Source organism: Dermacentor andersoni, chromosome 10, assembly GCF_023375885.2.
Source record: "Dermacentor andersoni chromosome 10, qqDerAnde1_hic_scaffold, whole genome shotgun sequence".
NCBI lineage: Eukaryota > Metazoa > Arthropoda > Arachnida > Ixodida > Ixodidae > Dermacentor > Dermacentor andersoni.
The window spans coordinates 10,193,935-10,213,451 of record NC_092823.1 but is presented as its reverse complement, the minus strand read 5'-3'; the positions used below and the strand labels follow the sequence as shown (position 1 = coordinate 10,213,451).

The following is a 19,517-nucleotide window of genomic DNA, read 5'->3' as shown; positions in this document are numbered from 1 at the left end:
CCATGGCGCCACATGCACACGCTCCGACGAGAGTGAACGATGCCGTACGTTGGCTCGCTAAACAAAAACCTTTGTTGGCCTTCACACTAGGTTGTTTTGAAGCTAAGACGCACACATTCAACGCTTGCAACATGACAATATTGGTGGCTGAACGGGCTAAGCCACTGAAGACGTCGAACACTTCACAATCGGTATCATGTGATGATATTTTTTACGTCACATAGAGATTCCGGCAGACGGCGCCGCGCTATGTCCTCGACGGCACTACGCTTTGAAAAGAAGAATACGAAAAGAAAGTAATCTAAACGGTTCAAAACACATGTGCGTGGATAGTGACCACTTTTTCACTGCTCCAAGGGCACATTTAGTAGGTGGGGGAACCATTCGTAGGCAGTGGCAAGAATCTCCTGTTCATCCACATAATTGTCATTTCCCAAGTCTACGAAGGAGAACACATCACTTTCTGTTTCCAAGCAAAGCTGTGCAGAACTGTGCATGGACAAGTGTGGCCATCAAAAGTCGCAACCGATCATCCGTTTGCTGTCATCGTCATCATCAGCCTGGTTATGCCCACTGCAGGGCAAAGGCCTCTCCCATACTTCTCCAACTACCCCGGTCATGTACTAATTGTGGCCATGTTGTCCCTGCATTCTTCTTAATCTCATCCGCCCACCTAACTTTCTGCCGCCCCCTGCTATGCTTCCCTTCCCTTGGACAGGTTTGCTGTGTGAGGAAATTTTGTTCATGATGACTATACTTGTCAGCGGTAGAGAAAGGGTTGTTGTTTATTGGTAAACATAGACTACACTATATTCTAAAGGAGGGTGTATTCGGTCATTTCAAGAACACTTACTGAACCAGTAACATCCAAGTTCTTTCACTCACCCATTCTCGTGAAGAGCTCACTGCTGCTGAAGATAATAGCGGGCCTTGGTTTGCCACCAAATCTCCCAGCCCAAGAACGCAGAACTAGCATTCTATTTGGAGAATAGTATATTGACGATACATTTCACAACAAGGCACATTTACAGGAGATGTTTACACGAGTCGTTTGGGATCTGCCCTGCAAAGTGCATGTAAGTGCCACATTTAGGTGCACAGGGTATTTCTCTGGTGAGCCGTATCACCCTTTGTACCTACTTGCTTCTTTTTGGGCTCTTGGGGATCAGTGGCTTGAGGTTGGTCACTGTGGTCAGTCTCCCGGTGTGTGCAGGCACGACGTACAACATCCCGATCTGCATCTGGCTGCTGGACACGCACCCGTACAACTCGCCCATGTGCTATGTCAAGCCCACTAGCTACATGCAGATAAAGGTGTCCAGGCACGTCGACCAGACTGGTCGCGTCTTCCTGCCCTACCTGCATGAGTGGAACCCGGTATGGTACACATAAACCCTTTCAGGCACTGCGTGAATAATTGTGTGTGCCAAGATGGTGCATCAAACGCAAGAGAATTGATAAAGATTTTGATACAAGGGACTCCCGATTTATACCAATTTCTCAGAGACGTGCGAAAGCATCATACAGTTGAACCCACTTATAATGATACTGGTTTGAACAATATATCGGTTATAACAATGAGAAGCTACTGCACTGTCAACTTTTGTGTGTTTTCCATAGTGAAATAACCCGCTTACTACAATGCCCCGATGCCGCATTATTGGTTATAACAATGAAGTCTGGCTGCTGGGTGTCCAAGCCGAAAGGTAGTGAAATGCGAAATCCTTGAAAAGAAAACAAAAGAAAACGATAGATTCGAGCCACTGCACGATGGCCTGCTGCTCCAACAGCCACCGTGCGCTCATTTTCCGGCCTTCTCCGTGTTCCTCTCTCCCATCGCCCTTTCACCCCTCTGAACACGAATGGGCTGCGCTCATAGCTCTATGCCGCGCCACCCTCCGAAACCCAAATGGACTGTTCTAACTGCGCTGCTCGCTGGCACCTCACTCAGCGCAGTTCTGCAAACAACTTAATCGCTCGCGTTCGTCTTTGTTGGTTGCGTCGAAATCGTTCCTGGCCATGTGGTTTCTCAGCGTCGTTTGACTCGCCGCTGAAACGGAAGATGGCAGGTCATTGAGAATGCACTATGTTGCCGGTGAAAGAAAGTGCATGGCTATAGATTTAGAAACTAAGTGCTTCTAACCGATGAGGCAATCGTCACGAACGTGCTTGCATCGGATAGCGACGGCGACGACAGTAGCGATGATACGGTAGGGCAAGCTGCCTCAACGGTGTCCTCACAGGAGGCCCGGTAGATGATTCAGTCCCTCCATGGCTTCATTTTCCCGAGAAATCTTCCGTTGCATTATGTGGAGCAGCTAGATGCCTTGGAGAAGGATGTCGGCAAGATTTGCATAAAGCATGCAAGGTTGAGGGACATGGGGTTTTCTTGTGCAAGCCAGTGAGAAGTACATGGTGAGGTGCTTGTAGCGATCTCGCCTCAGCGTTTCTTTTGGATTTCTCAAGCTGACATGCTGCCGCGGTTTTCTCGCATCTTTTAAAAGGCCCCTTTGGAGCCACTATAGCGATGCCTCAGTGGTGCTCGCATATTGTTTGCCACCCGTGACCCTTCTTTGCAGTTGTTATAGTAGTGCTATTCTTTAACGCCGACAGCCATGGCTTGTTACATGTAATCGGAGCGCCCAGAAAGCAGTTAAACGAGCGAACACAATCAGCAGCCGGACGGAGGAAGGTGGTGGGGAAGGGCAATGGCCTCCCTGCCTTTATAGTTTTTTCACATCAGCTCTACCATCCCCTATTTCATTTTTTTCATGCAACCCGGTTATAACAATTATCTGTTATAACAATGGAATTTTCGTGACACTTGAATATTGTTATAAGTGGTTTCAACTGTATAATTGAAAATGTCAAAAAACATTTTATCGAAAATGGCGATAACATCGTAAACAGCTGCTATGCAGCCTGTTGTTAGTAGTGCATCACTTGAACTGCAGTAAAGCAGCTGTACGCATTTTCCCACATTAACCGTGTGGATGCCTGCTGAACCCTGCAGAGCTCGTCAGACCTGCTGGGCCTCATCCAGGTGATGATCATCGTATTTGGCGAGACACCACCCGTCTTTTCAAAACCCCAGGAGGATGGTTCGCCTGCCTACCTTGGAGCCAGGAACACGGGTAAGTTTTCATTTCTCAGTTGATCAGTTTTATGACAGAGCTGTAACATGTACTCTGTAAAAGCAGCTGCTTCCAAGCTAGTTTTATCAACGTTGGATCAGCAGAATGCAACTGCAGTGAAACCTTGTTAAACCATAGTTGGCCGGAGCTTGAAAAAAGTATGTACTAACGGTAGTACTGTTTAACCGAAATAGCATAAGATCGCCCACCTTACCTGTCAAAAACAAAACACGGTACTCGGAGAAAGTGCGATGAAAGGGGAAAAAAACATGAGTATTTATTCAATTGGCACGACAAAAGTGTTATTTTCGCTTGATGCCGCGGCAGCCTAGCAGCAACGACAGCGGCTTCAAATTTACCGAAGCTGCGTGCCAACTTTTCAGCCAGCCCCCTCTTCTCGGCAAACACTCGCATGGCAGATTCCTCGGTGTTACGTATTCACCGCGCACGCATGCGGCTTATTTCATTGTGAGGTGCTGTTCTCATCGCGATGATTGAATTCACGAGGCTGACGTAACGCTCAGCTTCTGCCACTGTCGGGCCAGAATCACCCATGCTGTCGCTTTCCATGTCATTCTCATCACTGTCGCTAGTCCACATTTCGGCAACAACAAAGGCAACAATGGCGAAAAGTCGAACCTCGTAGCCAACATCTCTTCACAGTCGCAACAGCACTGCCGAGCAACTTCTTCGCTTTCCAAATGCCACACACCGTAGTTAACAGCAGATCCCTGCCAGCGCCGACTTCTTCGTTTGACATATGATAGCATGAACAATCTAATTCTTCTTCTATGCTGAGCACCCGGTGTCTTTTTTATACGAGCTTCAGCATGACGCGAGTCCTTGCTTGCAAAATGCCGCAGCACTCTCTGGCACGACGCGAAAGTGATGTTGATGTTGATGCGGCTTCACGCGCATACGCACAGGGCGCTTGGAGGCCGTTGTTATGATCTCTGAGGCTTGCTGTTTTGCCGGGCCGCCCGATGAAGACGACGCGCCGCCGTGTTTGCGCGACGAAAGGTGGATACACTACGTGTTAGCTGCAGGGTTTGCACGGGTCCTTGAAAACCTTGAAAACCCTTGAATTTGAAAATGTGATTTTCAAGGCCTTGAAAACCTTGATATATTTAGTGGTGCCTGGAAAACCCTTGAATTCTGTGATGATAGTCATTGGCGCCGTTCAGCTATTGCCCGTTGATCAACTGGCCACATTGAAAGCGAGGGTTGCCTCCCGATCCAAGCCAAGAAAATCCAGTCCGGTTCGGGCGTTCGTCCTCTATGTTGTCATATTGTTGGGTTGTGCTTTTTGTTCGCTGCGGTCGCACACTAATTATAGTTGCCATCCTCATAGCGTTTATTAATCGCCTTCCGTTGGCTTATTCAGAGCATGTGTATTTCGGCACGCGCTGGACCTGGACGTAATTGTGTGTGCGCGCAATGCCCGGGAAGTGCAATTTCCAGCGATCGTGGCTTAGCCATGACGAGTACAAAGACTGGATTGCATATCTGGAGGCCCAGAAGAAGGAGCAACTTGAAGAAGCAAAGGAGTCAAAGAGGCGCCTTGTTGAGGAAGAAATTGATACCTTAAAGTGAAAGAAAGCAAGACTTGAAGCAACCGTTGCTGATCTGACAGCTTCAGCAGACAACTTGGCTGAGAAAGCAGAAGAGACAGGCGACGTCGTGCACATTGTGAAGTCAAATTGCCTTAGGAAAACGGCAAAAAGCAAGACGGAAGAACTTCTAAACATCAAGCAAGAAATAATCAGAAAGCTTCAGGCGCTTTCATGAACGCTTGTTACGACCTGTCTTCGTTTAGTATTAAACTAGTCTAGTCTGTAAGTGCGTCTTTTCCTTAGTGTTCAATAAATTTGTTGCAGCGTGTGTTAAAAAAGTTGTTTTACTATAAAGTGTACTAAATTGAGTATTGAAATGAGTCCTTGAAAAAAACTTTTGGGGGCCTTGAAAGTCCTTAAAAACCCTTGAATTTGTGCCTTCAAAGCCTGTTCGAACCCTGTAACTGATACATACGCAATAAGCTGGTATGGTTTATGCGGATACAAAACGCATTATGTTCAATGACCGTAGAATCGGAGATTTGACTTTACTACTTTTAAAATGGAGCTACTGTTCAAGCAGGTACGGTTTAACGAGGTTTTACTGTATATACAATATTTCCTATGTGGCCTAGTGAGGGGCCCTTTAATGAAAAGGAAAGCCTGCAATATCTTTTTTTTTATATATAGGCTATGAACATGACAATGCTTTGGCATACCAAAGATTGCGTCAATCTTTTCAGAAACCTCGTCAATACAGGCGCTGTGAACTAGCAGCCATGCTTTTAACGCACATATTCAGTCCTTATATAACACAAAGTAGCGCAATACTGTAACGGTTCGCTTTCCGAACCGTTACCAAGACCACACCCCTGGTTTGCATGTACGTGATGTGCACAACGTACTAGATGACTATGTTTACATCTGAGATTGCTGCTAATACTGGTGCAGATAGATTGTCACATGGAATTTTTTTGATGTTTCACATCTGTTATTCCTCCCGCGCTCACCCAAAACAAGAAAACACACAAGACGTTTAGGTTGCTCTATACGATCTTATCAGTCATTTCTCGACATCCTCCTTAACTTTTGCATTGGCACCTAATCGGTGCCAATGTTAATAAATGTCAGCTAATCAAACCTAATATTAGGTTATTGAGCACAACAACAAAAAAAAACTAGCATTAACAAAAGCCTATCAACATACAGTGGGTGCTGTTCACGTAATGCCCTCGATTGTTTTTTTCTTGGCCACATTTAGTTGGGTACATCAAATGTGTAACTTAATACAGTCGAGCACGGCTATATTGAACTCACAAATAAACGCCTATCAGTTCGATATACTGGGTGTCTACCAACTGGGAAAACCAGGAATTCTTGGGGATTTTGAGTAGTCTGGAAAAACTCAGGGAAAGCTCAGGGAATTCGTGCCTCTATCAGGGATAATTGGTGGCAATTTTGTTGAAAGGGTCGAAAGTAGCAGTAATGCTGGCTTGAGTAACAGACAGGAATCGTAATGACTCGTCTTTGATGCCCTGTTTTCGGCTGGAGGAGTTTCCATTGCATAGTCAACTGACGTCTTTCTGGATGCCCGATAATTTGTACGGTTTCGCGGCACCACCACGTAGAGTCAATGTATCAGAATGTCTGAAATTTAGGACGCAAGAACCTTTCGCCGTCCAATTTCCCGGACTTCCTGCCGTGACCGCTGGTCTGAAACAGCATTAATCAGAGCCACCACCGCTGCTGTTTTAATTACCTCGCTGCCTCGAAACGGCGCTCTCGCACGCAGATCTGCTAGCAGCCGTAGCCACCACTGCGGCAGCGCTAGACCTAGCTGCTTCGACGTTCACTATCAAGCTTCTTCTCATTGGGTGCCGTGTTTTTCATTGCAAGAATTCGCTGCTGTCAGCAATGGCACCGACTGCGCCTTTGTAGTCCTCGCACTTGGCTTAGAAGCTTGGAAAGTACGGTGCGTTGCATAATGCCGGTTCCCGAAAGTCAGCTTCGCCTCTTTACAGAAATGTTACGTGGTGAAGCATACGAAAAGTATTGCAGTGAAGCATAACAAGAGTGGGAAGGGGCTATTGCCACGGGACACAGTATATAATTATACATGCGTGCATCCGGTATCTCCTGTTACAGTACGAGTGCCGATATGCCTAATACGTGTACCGACAGGCCTTCAGAGCGTTTTCGAATGTGCCTGTGGCGGTTTGAGCCCTTAAGGAGGTATGGTATGGTAAATGGTATGTGTTAGTTTTAACATAATATTTTAGAAACGGCTGCAGATATTCACATCAAATTTCATGCAATTACAAAAGATTCTCTTGGGTACAACACGAGACACTTTGTGTCTAGATGGTTTGCCTTTGCTGTGGCCTACTCCCAAAATTTCAGGTGTGTTTAAATATTTGATGTATCTTTTCTTTGCAACCACGCAGAGAAATGTGATGATATTGCACAGTGTTATTCTAAATTCCCATAGGCTATATCTGAACTAAAGAGTTATCATGTCCACTTTGGGGTTCACACCTACAAAAAATTATATATCTGCTCGCACAAAACAACAAGGGGGGGTTTCTTGCAATGTAAATTTTTTAGTGTTATCATTCATATCATCTGATATTTTTTTAGTTCAGAATATTTATGACTGGTTGTAGTACATGTGTACAAAATTTCACTGGAATGTAATGAATACTTTCTCAGAAAAGGTACAGTGAATTCGAAAAATTCATAAAAAATGCAGTTTGAGAAAAATGAAGTTTTATGTCCGAATACAGCTTATGGATGCTCAAAATACCCCAGAAGAATACATTTCACTGCTGACTTTCTTGCAAGTGTCACCAAAACCCTTCTTACCCCCGTATTCAGAAAGGCAACTTAAGTTGAAGCCCATGCTTGACTTGATCCAAGTGACGCCTATCGTGAACGCGCCGAAGGAAACGCAGTGAGCATCTTTGGGCACGTTAACGCCACCAGGCGTCATCTAAATCAAGTCAAGCATGGGCTTCGACTTAAGTTGCATTTCTGAATATGGGGGTTAGTGTTCCTTTTTATCCGTCCTTCCTTGCTCTCGGCAGAGTCATAGAATTCTGCCCTCTCAACATGCTTTGTCCATCCTGTCGAGGGCAATATTACAAAACAGACCTTGAATGGACCAAGGGCCTGCAGAACAGCTTAACAGCTTCTCATGCAGAGTTACCATCATTGTAGTAGGCTACAGCATTGTTAGTTGCTGTCTTCAATGTGTAAGCACTGACAAAGTTTTTAGTGCAGCGGCACCAGATGAGTTGGTTGAGCGACTCATTGGTGTTCTGTGTTTGTCCATGAGTACATTTGCTCAGAAGACCAATTATCTTTGAAAGTTCTCTTTCTGTTCCATTTGCTGGACAATCGTGCCATCTTCTGGGCAAGTAATGCATTTGAAACTCGAAACAGAGGCGACCACGTAAGCAAAAGTAAAAGTTTGATGTAATAGTTGTTTTCTACAAAGGGCTATTACGTCAAACTTTTGCTTCGAGTTGTTAACAAATTCGACTTCTTCCTGCCATCTGCTAGCCGCCTGGTTAGCTCACATGGTAGAGCGGCTGCCCCAGAAAGGCGGTGGTCCCGGGTTCGAGCTCCGGACCAGGACGAATTATTCATCAAGTGCGATGCTTTTCTTTCGAGAAAACCGTATGGGATTCCTTTGTGGCAATTGGTACAATTGGGTGGATGTGTGATTTTCTTTTAATTAATGTATGATATTTTAGTACAAATCATGTACTTACCACACACACAAGCAAAAAAAAAAGAACCATGCATAATGAAGAAAACTGCGAACGACAGCGATAAACTAACCGACCTCCGTCCATCATTTTTAAATGCCACGGCATGCGGCACACTTTGGCGCAACATTTGAACCGCTTTGAGCGGGCGCTCGAGGTCGTGCTTTCGCAGGTTTGTTCCTCGTAGAGCAGTCGATTTTTCTGTGCCAATATTGCAAATTCGATTTTTTGGGTTGTGTACCATACCATACCCCCTTAAGGGCAGTAAATGACAGGCATTTATTTTCTCCAACTGGCCGACTTTTCGGACGTTTTCGCGGCCCCTAGGGAGTTCTAAAAATTGGACTGTGCAAGTGACCAAGAAGATGCTTCAAATGGTCCATGGGGTGAATGAGTGGCAGAAGGAGGACACGAACAGAAAGAACCTACACATTGAGGAATGAACAGGAAAGGAAGCGTGCTGCCGCTGTTTTGAAGGAGCTTGAGCTAAAAAAAAAGTGTTGGCTGATGCCGAGATGCAAGTGCACCTTATCCAAACCAAAATGAACTCTTTAAAGCAGTGAAACACAACACTGAGGCGTCGTGCGTGGGCTGAGAGTATGTCAGGGCAGTTGAGGTTGACTTACGAGCTGTTGCAAGAGAATCCCAATTGTGACAAAGTTCGGGCCTCATACCACTGAGCTTGCTATCAGTTGATAGAAATAGCTCATATTTGAAAATGTTTGCTTCTGTATGCATCTCCTTTTTATTTGTATTTGAGGATTTCTGACTCGATTTGCAATTTTTTTGAAGACATTTGCTGTGCATATTACTAACCCCTCCTTTCTATTCTCTTTTTGAATAACATAAACACTACTCCTTAGTATTCAAATTGGATTAAATAGTTTTTTTTTTCATATGCTTACTAGAGAGTTGCAACAGAACTGTTTGTTGGCCTAGTTGGTGCTTGCTAAAAGACATGTTTTTTTGCTGCAATTGAACACTCACAAAAGGAAGACACATAAAGACAACACAGGCGGCACTTCCAACTGATTTATTTTGGGCTGTGACCCAAGAATATATATATACATACGCGCATGCGCTGGCTGTTCACAGATCTACGTTACCCAGCGGTCAAACAGTGTAGTTTCTGATTTATAGAGCACGATAGATGTATCACTAATGCAGTTTGTTCCTTTCTTTTTTATATAGTAGGCTTCCATCAGCTCACGTGCTGTTTGAAATATACTTCTGCCAAGAATCCTAATCTCAGAAAACCGTGGTTTGCAAATGCAGGCCTTGCAGTGCTCAGGCAAATGTGCCACGCCATCTTTCATTAGATTTAGTTCGTGTTCCCTGGCTCGTTCATTTATGCAACGTCCAGTCTGTCCTATATAGGACTTGCCGCACTCAAGGGGAATTTCGTACACCACGCCTGTAGCGCATCTCCTGTAGGACGTGCTATGCTTCTTGCCACAGCCTTGCGAACCGGTCTCCTCGCATGTGGTTTTCGAACAGTCAACCCAGTTTGACGGGGGCAGAAAAGGCAATGGGTACGCCATACCGGCCTGCCACCTTCTTGAGGTTATGGGAAACCTTATCAACATAAGGAATCACTGCAGGTCTTACGGTTCTGGCTCTTTCTTCCTCCCTTGTGGCGCTGGTACCTTTAACTTTCTGTAAAAGGCTTTCGGTGACTGAGGTCACCAACGAGTCAGGGAACCGTGCTTCTTTCTGTCGCTTAATCTGATTATTGAACGAGGCCTGCATCGTGTGTGTACACGATTTTTGGAGGGCAGACTCCAGGCAGAGCATAGCAATTCCACGCTTCACAATTTTGGAATGGCATGAATTATACGGAAATATTGCCAACAAGCTTGTCCATCATGAAAGGTTAATCTTAAACCTAAAAATTGCAGGGTGTTACGCTGTGGCACTTCATGCGTAAACGAAAGCCCTTTACCATTGTCCCTAAAAATGTTTAAAATATCATCGCAGCACTTCAGTGAGCCTTGTCTGTTAAAAAGGATTAAAAAGCCATCCATGTATCTAAAAACTTTTAAAATGTTTAAAGTGCTGTCCCGTTTAAAAGCCTCTTCGAGCAAGTGGTCAACACTAGATAAGAATATGTTGCACAGCAGCGGCGCAATACACGAACCAATGCAAATGCCGCATTTTTGCAAGAAAAGCTGTTTGTCAAAGGAAATAAAGGTACTATTAAGATAGGCTTCCAATAATTAATGTTAAAAAGTCCTCAAGCTTAAATGAACGAGCCAGGGAACACGAACTAAATCTAATGAAAGATGGCGTATCACATTTGCCTGCGCACTGCAAGGCCTGCATTTGCAAACCAAGGTTTTCTGAGATTAGGATTCTTGGCAGAAGTAGATTTCAAACAGCACATGAGCTGATGGAAGCCTACTATATAAAAAAGAAACAAATTGCATTAGTGATGCATCTATCGTGCTTTATAAATCAGAAACTAGATTGTTTGACCGCTGGGTAACGTAGATCTGTGAACAGCCAGCGCATGCGTGCATGTATATATATATTCTTGGGTCACAGCCCAAAATAAATCAGTTGGAAGTGCCGCCCGTGGTGTCTTTATGTGTCTTCCTTTTGTGAGTGTTCAATTGTGGCAAAAAAACATGTCTTTTACTAGAGATTGAGAGCATTGGGCGACGTGGTTTCAGCCCATCTTGACATAAAACTTAGTTCTGCGTCACTCAGGGAATTTTGCAAAGGCACACGGGAAAACCTGGAAAACTCGGGGAATTTGAAAATGCCAACTTGGTAGACACCGCAGGCTTCCGCAGAACTGATTTTCCATAACTTTGGTGTGTTGTGCAAAGTCAAGTAAGGAACATCTGTTCTTTATCTGCCTGTATTTCACTCATGTTGAGCTTTAGAACAGTGCTCCGGAACACTTGTCAAATGCTCTAAAAAAAAAATCATTCATGCTCCAAACCTACTCCAATGTGCTAAACTTGCAGCTCCCAGAGCTGCTCCAAACCTCCCTTGGACACTTCCATTCCTGTAAATGCAACATACAGTAATACCTTGTTAACGCGAAGTACTAAAAACCGGGAAAATTTCGAGCAATGTTGTGGAAATTGCCGTAAAAAGTTCAGTTCTTTCTCGAAAATTCACTGCTCCTGACTGGCTTTTCAACAAGAGCTTTTCTATACTGGCTCTTTGTAATGATATCAAAGAAAAAAAAAATAAAACCATACCAGAGATATCAACCCGCTTCGTTTTTTGGCACTGCCATTTTATTCAGTGCATGAAAACTGTAAGGCTGGTCTGCTTTGTGGTAGCACTTGAACATAGAAAGGTGTTTTTGAGCTGCTTCACACGAGCCGAACGTTCCCGCCGCCGCACTCAACTTTATTTCGCAGCAAGCGAAGCATGTTTCTTCCTGTGGCTGATGTCGGCACCTCTCGAGGTCTTTCGTCGTCACCGCCTTCACTGTCCTTTCCATTTGTAGTGATCCCAGCAATTTTGGCGGCAGTAAGTTCAGCCGGTACATCCTGCCCGCACAGCGCATACTCGTGAATGGTCATGTTGCTTTCTGTGGCACCATTCACGCACGCAGCACGAACTTACCAGTAATGGTGCCACCGAAAGTGACGTCACCATTCACGAGTATGCGCTGTGTGGGCAGGATGTAGCAGAATGCACATGGCAAGTGCATTTTTATTCTACATGAAAAAAAAATTAAGAGGGAAACCACATCTCTGATGGTATGTGACGTGCGTAGCATAAAGCCATGGAGGACAGAAACAAAATAGGAGAGGCCCTGATGTCACGTTTTTGAAGCCAGAAATGCAGCCATGTTGGTGTGCCATCTCCCTTTCCGCCTCCAATCAGTTCACTGGAATAGATAGGCGCGAGCTTTGAAATTGCATTGCTATGAGCCTCTGGAAGGGTGTGCTGCTGACGTGTGTCAGAACAAAGCCTACGTAACTTCTGTAACAGTTTTAGTGAAGAAGCTCCTGTGCTTTTCTGTGCCACATTGAAAAAGACAGCGAAGTCTGGCGACATAATTACTTGAATGTCTCTGTTGCTAGCTGACTCTCATGCTCATAGACCCTAAACACAAGTTTCAAGCTTACACAGCATGCTCCAACGTCGTCTTGTCTCGCAAACAGAATGTGCTGCGAGAAAGACACGGTCCAAAAAATATTATCTCAATGTTCAGAGACCGAGACCAGCAGTGAGAGCTTCAGGAGCGTGGTTGCTATGGCAACGTTGACATTTGGGGTACCAGTCCCAGTGCTCCTTTGCAAAGAACAGCACGCAACTTCTGCCGCACTTTCGCCAACACTCTCCGATGCTTTCCTTCCTCCATGCATAACGCGAACAAAACGAACTGCATCAAGCATGCTGTTTTACAGGGCCTGCCTCTGCGCATGGCTCTCCCATCACATGGCCTACCACATGGTTGCTGGACAAAGTTATTATGCCACTAGGTTCCGACTTGACATTCGGGGAAAACGTCCGCTTTGGGGTAAGCGGGCTAGCCTCGTGCGGAGCTTGTTAAATGTTCTGGCGGCGAAGTTTTGTTCCGCTCTCAGACAAGATTTCGAGATATCTGTAATTTGGCCCAAAAATACTTTCAGATAAAGGGCAATAAATACATGGCACGTATGGGAGATGGTTTGGTGGCGTGGAAAACTTCGACTTGGTAAATTTTTCAAAATATGCAAGTTCAAGTTAATGAGGCAGTACTGTATTTCATTTATATTAATTTAGCGGTTGTCTGACATGTGACGTACTTGTAACATGTGTATGTAACATGTGCTATTTAAATACGGACGTGGGAGTTAGCCTCAAGTTAATCTTGTGTTCTTGAGCATCTTTATGAGCATGAATGAGTGTTGTTCATCAAGTTAGAACTGCAGCTCCTCTAATTTGACACATTATCGATGGAGTGAGCTCACTTCCATAGAACACAATTTGGGAGCCTCTCATTTATTCATTTATTTGCAGCACCCTCAGGTAAAAAGTTATTCAGCTCCAGTGGTTACACCGTATTAGGGGATCTTTAGGGGGGAGACAGGTCTTAGAGACCAAAAAATTCCTGGAAAAAGTTGGTTTTCTGAAAGTGGTATTTTCGTAATATTGTAACGCACAGGTGAGTGACGATGCTTTAATCACTTTCTCTTGGGCGAACTTGTGCCCGACAAACAGCTAAGCAAGAGCCTCACTAGAATGTCCACAGTCTTTTTGCAAGAGACCTACACCTCTTCTTCCCTCGTGTCCCACGCTGATCGTACGTTGCTCCGATTGCGCATGCCTTGCGAGTCCGTGTTGCCTGCTTCACTGCCGTTATTTTTTGCAGGTAGCAGTAAACAACTGGACAGACGCAGTAGGTGGCCTTACGCGCGTAATTTGAAATCATCTTGTGTCAATATACAAACACTGCCGCATGTTCTGACCAAGTTTCCCACGCCATGGATCAATATTTTAGCCGCAATATCAACTTATGTAAACGCCGTGAACCATATTTTGACAGAAAGAAGCATAAAAAGGGGGGCTTTTTTCCTGCCACGCCGCTGCTAAACGGCGTATGCTGTTGCAGCCATCTTGGTCGAGTTGGAAAGAACTACTTATCTTCTTCAATTTCTCGCCACATCTTTGTTCGTCCCCCTATTCACTATTTAGAAATACCGCACCGAAAAAAAGTCCCAGTGTGCGGCCCTATTAGCCCATTCAGTGCAAGTGACTAAATAAAGTCCTGCGATTGGCTTAGGCAGCTGGTTCCGTCTGCTGAGGCGTGCGGACGCGCTTGAAAAGCGAACCATGACGCCATATTGAAAGCCGCTAGCGTAGCGTGTAGTGATGTCGGAAGTTTGCCACTCGAAACAAGTTTGGCAAGAAAGCGAGCGCGCTACAACTTCGAAAAGTGCTCCGATCCTGCCGAAAAAACAGCAACGATCACCCGCCGGCAGTTTCAAGCGACGGCTGCGACGCAGGATGCAACGGACCTGGCGAGAATGAGGTAGGCCTAACGACGTTGTTGGCCAATAGTGATTGCAGTAGCAGCGTTCGGCACGACAGAAAGATCGTGCAGCCAGCGGAATTGCTGCAACGGCAGAATAAAGCAGGGGTAAACCTCGGACAACTGGTGGGAACTTCGGCAACAAAGTGGAAATTGGACATGTGTACGAGCCTCAACGATGGTGCGGACAGGCTGGCGGAGATGGAGTCACGCTTTTATGTTATCAGTACGGAAGGGATAAATGCTTTGGTCTCGAGTCTAAAGTGCAGTCTCTGTGGCGGCTCGATGACTTTTGACTCAGAGGAGCGAGAATATGGCCTTCCCGTCAAGCTTTTCACCATTTGTGAAAACTGCGGTGATGTTCCAGAGTTCGGCTCGTCGTGTCTGAAAAACAGCAAAACGGTCAACCCCTTCGTAGTGAACATTCTTGCCGCTCATGCGATGGTTAGCACTGGAAATTAACAAACAGTGATGAACGACATTTTTGCTGCAATGAATATCTCGCACCGGTGCCTTTCATAACAAAACGTGGCAAGGCTATCTCAAGCAGAAGCTGGCACCGGCAGCGTCATCTGTTGCCCAAAAGCTGATGGGTGCATGTGCACTATCAGTGAAGTCATTATATAGTGACTTGAAACTTGCGAACTCCGGGACTATAGTGGTATCCTACGATGGCTCGTGGATGACGCGCGGCCATTCGTCACACATCGGAGTGATCACGGTCGTCAAACTCTTCTCTGGACTTGTGCTCGACTACGTTGTCCTGAGCAACTTCTGTGCTGGATGCGTGTGTGGCCCAAAATCTAGTGACCCGGACTACCAAGATTGGAAGGCAAGCCACACGTGCCAAAAAAATACCGAAAAAAAAAAGCAGAGGAAATGGAAGTTGAAGTGGCGCTTATACTGTTCCAGAGGTCACTTGAGCTGCGCAAACTGAGGTACACCACAGGCCTCTCAGATGGTGATAGTTGTGCATTTCTTGCTGTCAGGCAAGCCAAAGTGTATGGCTTTGTCGTGCCAGTCGAGAAGGAAGATGCTGAATTACGTCCAAAAAAGGATGGGGGCTGCTTTGCGCACTCTCGTTGCCAAACACAAGTGCTCTGCTTCTGAAACACCTGGTGGCAAAGTAAAATTGACGGGCTACCTGATCACCAACTCAGTGCCTAATATCGATGGGCATTAAAATCCAACAAAGGGAATAGGAAGGCTATGCAGAAGGCTCTGATGGCAACATACCACCGCATCACGTCAAACAACAAGGTTTCAAACCACAGTCTTTGCCCATCTGCTCAAGACTCTTGGTGCCTGGTGGCAAAGGAAAATTGACGGGTGACCTGATCACCAAACTCAGTGCCTACTATGGATGGGCATTAAAATCCAACAAAGGGGATGTGAAGGCCATGCAGAAGGCTGTGATGGCAACATACCACCACATCACGTCAGACGACAAGGTTTCAAACCACAGTCTTTGCCCATCTGGTCCAGACTCTTGGTGCCTGGTGGCAAAGGAAAATTGACGGGTGACCTGATCACCAAACTCAGTGCCTACTATGGATGGGCATTAAAATCCAACAAAGGGGATGTGAAGGCCATGCAGAAGGCTGTGATGGCAACATACCACCACATCACGTCAAACGACAAGGTTTCAAACCACAGTCTTTGCCCATCTGGTCCAGACTCTTGGTGCCGTCAGAATGCTGCGCAAGCAAAAAATGAGCCCATCCCAAAGCGTCGATATAATTTGCCTGTCCATGTTTGTCAAGCCTGTCTACCAGTGTATGAGCGCCTCTCAGAAGAAAAATTGCTTCAAAGGTGCCAGCGCAGCATGACCCAAAACAATAGTGAATGCCTGCATTCAATGATTTGGGCATTGGCACCTAAGCAACAGCATCCCTCGCTTTTTCTGTTGAAGCTGCTGTGCCTGAGGCACTAATTAAATTTAATTGGGAGAATGAGAGAGCTGCATCTGCCATACTCCAAGAGCTTCACTTGAGCCGGGGATACCGAACAGCATGAGAATGGCCAAGAAAGATAACCGGCGAGCAGCAGCATCAGCCGCAAGCGTGTATCTGCAGAAAATCTGAGACAAGCCTTCAAAAAACGCCATTTGGGTAGCTGTAGGCATACAAATTACGTCCCTGGTGGCTACTGACCATTTAGATATGTGGATACATCAATAGTTTTTGTTATATTTGAATAAAAATGAGTTTGTCCGTTTTCTTGCGCTTTTTCAAAACATGAATTTTTGGATATTGGCATCCTCCCAGGAGTGATATTGCAGTAATTGGGGCACCTAGAATTGTAATTTTTGTTACAATACTGAACTGCATGAATAATGCACATAGTGGTAGGACCTGATTTTTGTATCTCAGTTTTAATATTTTTTTATTGTCCGTACATTAAACAGCCACTTTGAACCCATTTTGAACAGAAAGCTTTGGTGTGCTGTATAATTGTTAGTAACTGTTACACCAAAGAACTATTCCTATCATTGTAAAGCTTATGGTTCCTAGTATCCAGCTATGGGCCTAAAGCAAGATTTTGACGAGTAGTTTTTGCTCCATTGTTCCTAGAAACAATGCTAATTAATTTTATATAACTTTATAACTAATTGGCATATTTTAAAAGCAATTGCATATTTGGAATCGGCATAAAAACTGAACAAGACTGTGCAGTTTCATTAAATTTGGTAAAGGGAATCTTAATGAAAGTCAGAATACCCACTTCCCCCCTTAACGTCCCCTCAGGTAATTCAATGTTTCCATCATTTCCAAATGTGGTGCTCACAGTAATTACATAAGTTACATATTGCATTTTCAACAATATCTGGTTCGATAGTAAGCGTGGTTAAGGAAAGTGTTAAGAGAGTAGAGCTACTTTTACTAACTAGTGACCATGGTGTAAGAATATTATGAAAGGTGTGTGAACGGTGCCCGTTCCAGCATACCGGTTTTGCGTGTGCTTCAGGCAGTTTCCGTAAGATGGCGCATATCATGTGGGGGCATAAGCGAACGAACACAGCGAAAGATGAAAGAGCGAATGCGGAGCGGCAGATGGAAGGACACGAGCCACGATAGAGACACGTGTACTTATCTTTATTGGGCGACCCTGTTTCACCGCCTTACAAATGTTATTGCACAGCACGGGACGCGCCTGCATGTATCGGAAGTTTCTGGAAAGTTATCGATGCTTCTATCTGCTGTTTGTTGTCACCGAACCTTATGGTATCTGATTTCATCGCCTGACGCGAATGGTGTAGAACTTTGTGGAAGGCACGCCGGTCCCAACGATTAGTCTGGAACATTCGACGATTGATGTATAAAAGCCGACGCGCTTGACCCGTTCATGAGATTTTTGACAATCGCCAACTGTGTTCGCTGCTGTCGTTGTGCTTTAAGTGTAGCCTGTTTTGTGGGCACAGGTTCGCCCAATAAAAGCTAGTTTTGTATTTCACAGTATTGCTACTGTGTTCTTTAACGTCACTACCACGTGACAATAAGCAGAGGCCTTCAGTGATGTGCGCGCAGGAAACTGATGTTATGCTGACTTGCCGCTCGTTTCGTACTATCGTCTGCTCGCGCTTGTTTGATTGGTTTGGTCTCGTTCGCGCTTTTTTCAATTGCCACGGTGAGAAATCAATGGGTGAACAGGTTCACAAAACAAGTCGCACCTCAAGAGATCGTGCAGAAGCGACACACGTATACCAGCGCAAAGCATAGAAGTGCTCGCAACTGCATGTGACGAACGCGAACGATGATGTGATGTCGATGAGGCTTCACCCTTTAGAACGAGCTGGCGGCCCCCAAACATAAAGCACAGTCACTTGGAGGAGGGCAGAAGCACACGCAAGTTGTTGATGCACCCTCAGCACAGCGAGGCGCCGCTGTTCGCACACCTCTCATAATATTGTCACGTGGTGGTGACGTTCAAGAACACAGTAGCAATACTGTGAAGAACAAAACTAACTTTTATTGGGCGAACCTGTGCCCACAAAAACAGGCTACACTTATAGCACAACGATAGCGGCGAACACTGTCGGCGATCGTCGAAAAATCTGATCAGCGGGTCAAGCGCGTCGGCTTTTATAGAGCAGTCGTCGAATGTTCCAGACTAATCGTTTGGACCCGCGTGCCTTCCACAAAGTTCTACACCATTCGCGTTACGCGATGACATCAGATAACACAAGGTTCGGCGACAACAGACAGCCGGGTAGAAGCATCGATAACTTTCCAGAAACGTCGGATACATGCAGGCGCGTCCGTCGCTGTGCGATTACAGTTGTTAAGCGGCGAAACGTGGTCGCCCGATAAAGATAAGTACACGTGTCAATATTCTTACACCGTGCTAGTGATATTGGCAGGCTGTCTCAATTGCTGTTTCAGACAAAATGACTTTATATGCGTGACCATGTTAGAACAAGGTGATTTTTGTATCAGCTAAGGTCAAGCATGAGTTGAATGTATTTAGTTGAATGTCAGTTTCACAATTGACAAGCTGATGGCTTGCTCTAATCTGACATCCCTTTATTTGAAACTAGTATTTGGAACTACACTTACTGTTACCACACTTTCGCCAATATCTTGGGGCCTCTAACTTGATCCAATCCTTCTTGCACTGGACATGTAGAGTGTGCATTTTTGTGATGATGGGACCCCAGAGAAACCACAAGTTGTAAAGCAAGACGTTTAAAGGGACACTAAAGAGAAAAAGGATTTCTTCTGGATCAGTAAATTGCCTCTCTACTACACCAAAAACACCACTCTTACCACGATAAGATGCTTAGCCAGAAAAAGCGCAAGAACGAGACGGGTGGCGATGCCCCTTTGAAGTTCTCACACCTGGTCGCTGTGACATCATGGATTTTGATGGCATCTTCTAGGACCTACCTAATTATATAGCAGTACAGATTGACTACATTGTGTTTAAAAGGAACCAGATATTCAACATGGCAAGTTTTAGGAACCTTTACTCAGCCAACGCGGCCCAAATGTGAAAACATACTTTGGAATCCCTGATGTCACACTGACATACCGGCGTCGAGGTTTAGCCGCGAAATTCACATACTGATACTTCGACC

At 45.2% G+C, this 19,517-nt stretch overlaps 1 protein-coding gene across 3 annotated transcripts in view; it reads left to right on the top strand.

The window, feature by feature from the left end:
• Positions 1 to 19,517, top strand: part of TSG101 (tumor susceptibility gene 101) — a 167,519-nt gene that overhangs the window by 15,855 nt on the left and 132,147 nt on the right. For all 3 annotated transcript variants that reach the window (XM_055065379.2, XM_050169060.3, XM_055065378.2), the window contains exons 4-5: positions 1,214 to 1,377; positions 3,014 to 3,134. In XM_055065379.2, coding sequence (XP_054921354.1) covers positions 1,214 to 1,377; positions 3,014 to 3,134 — 285 coding nt within the window. The remainder of the gene's footprint in view (positions 1 to 1,213; positions 1,378 to 3,013; positions 3,135 to 19,517) is intronic.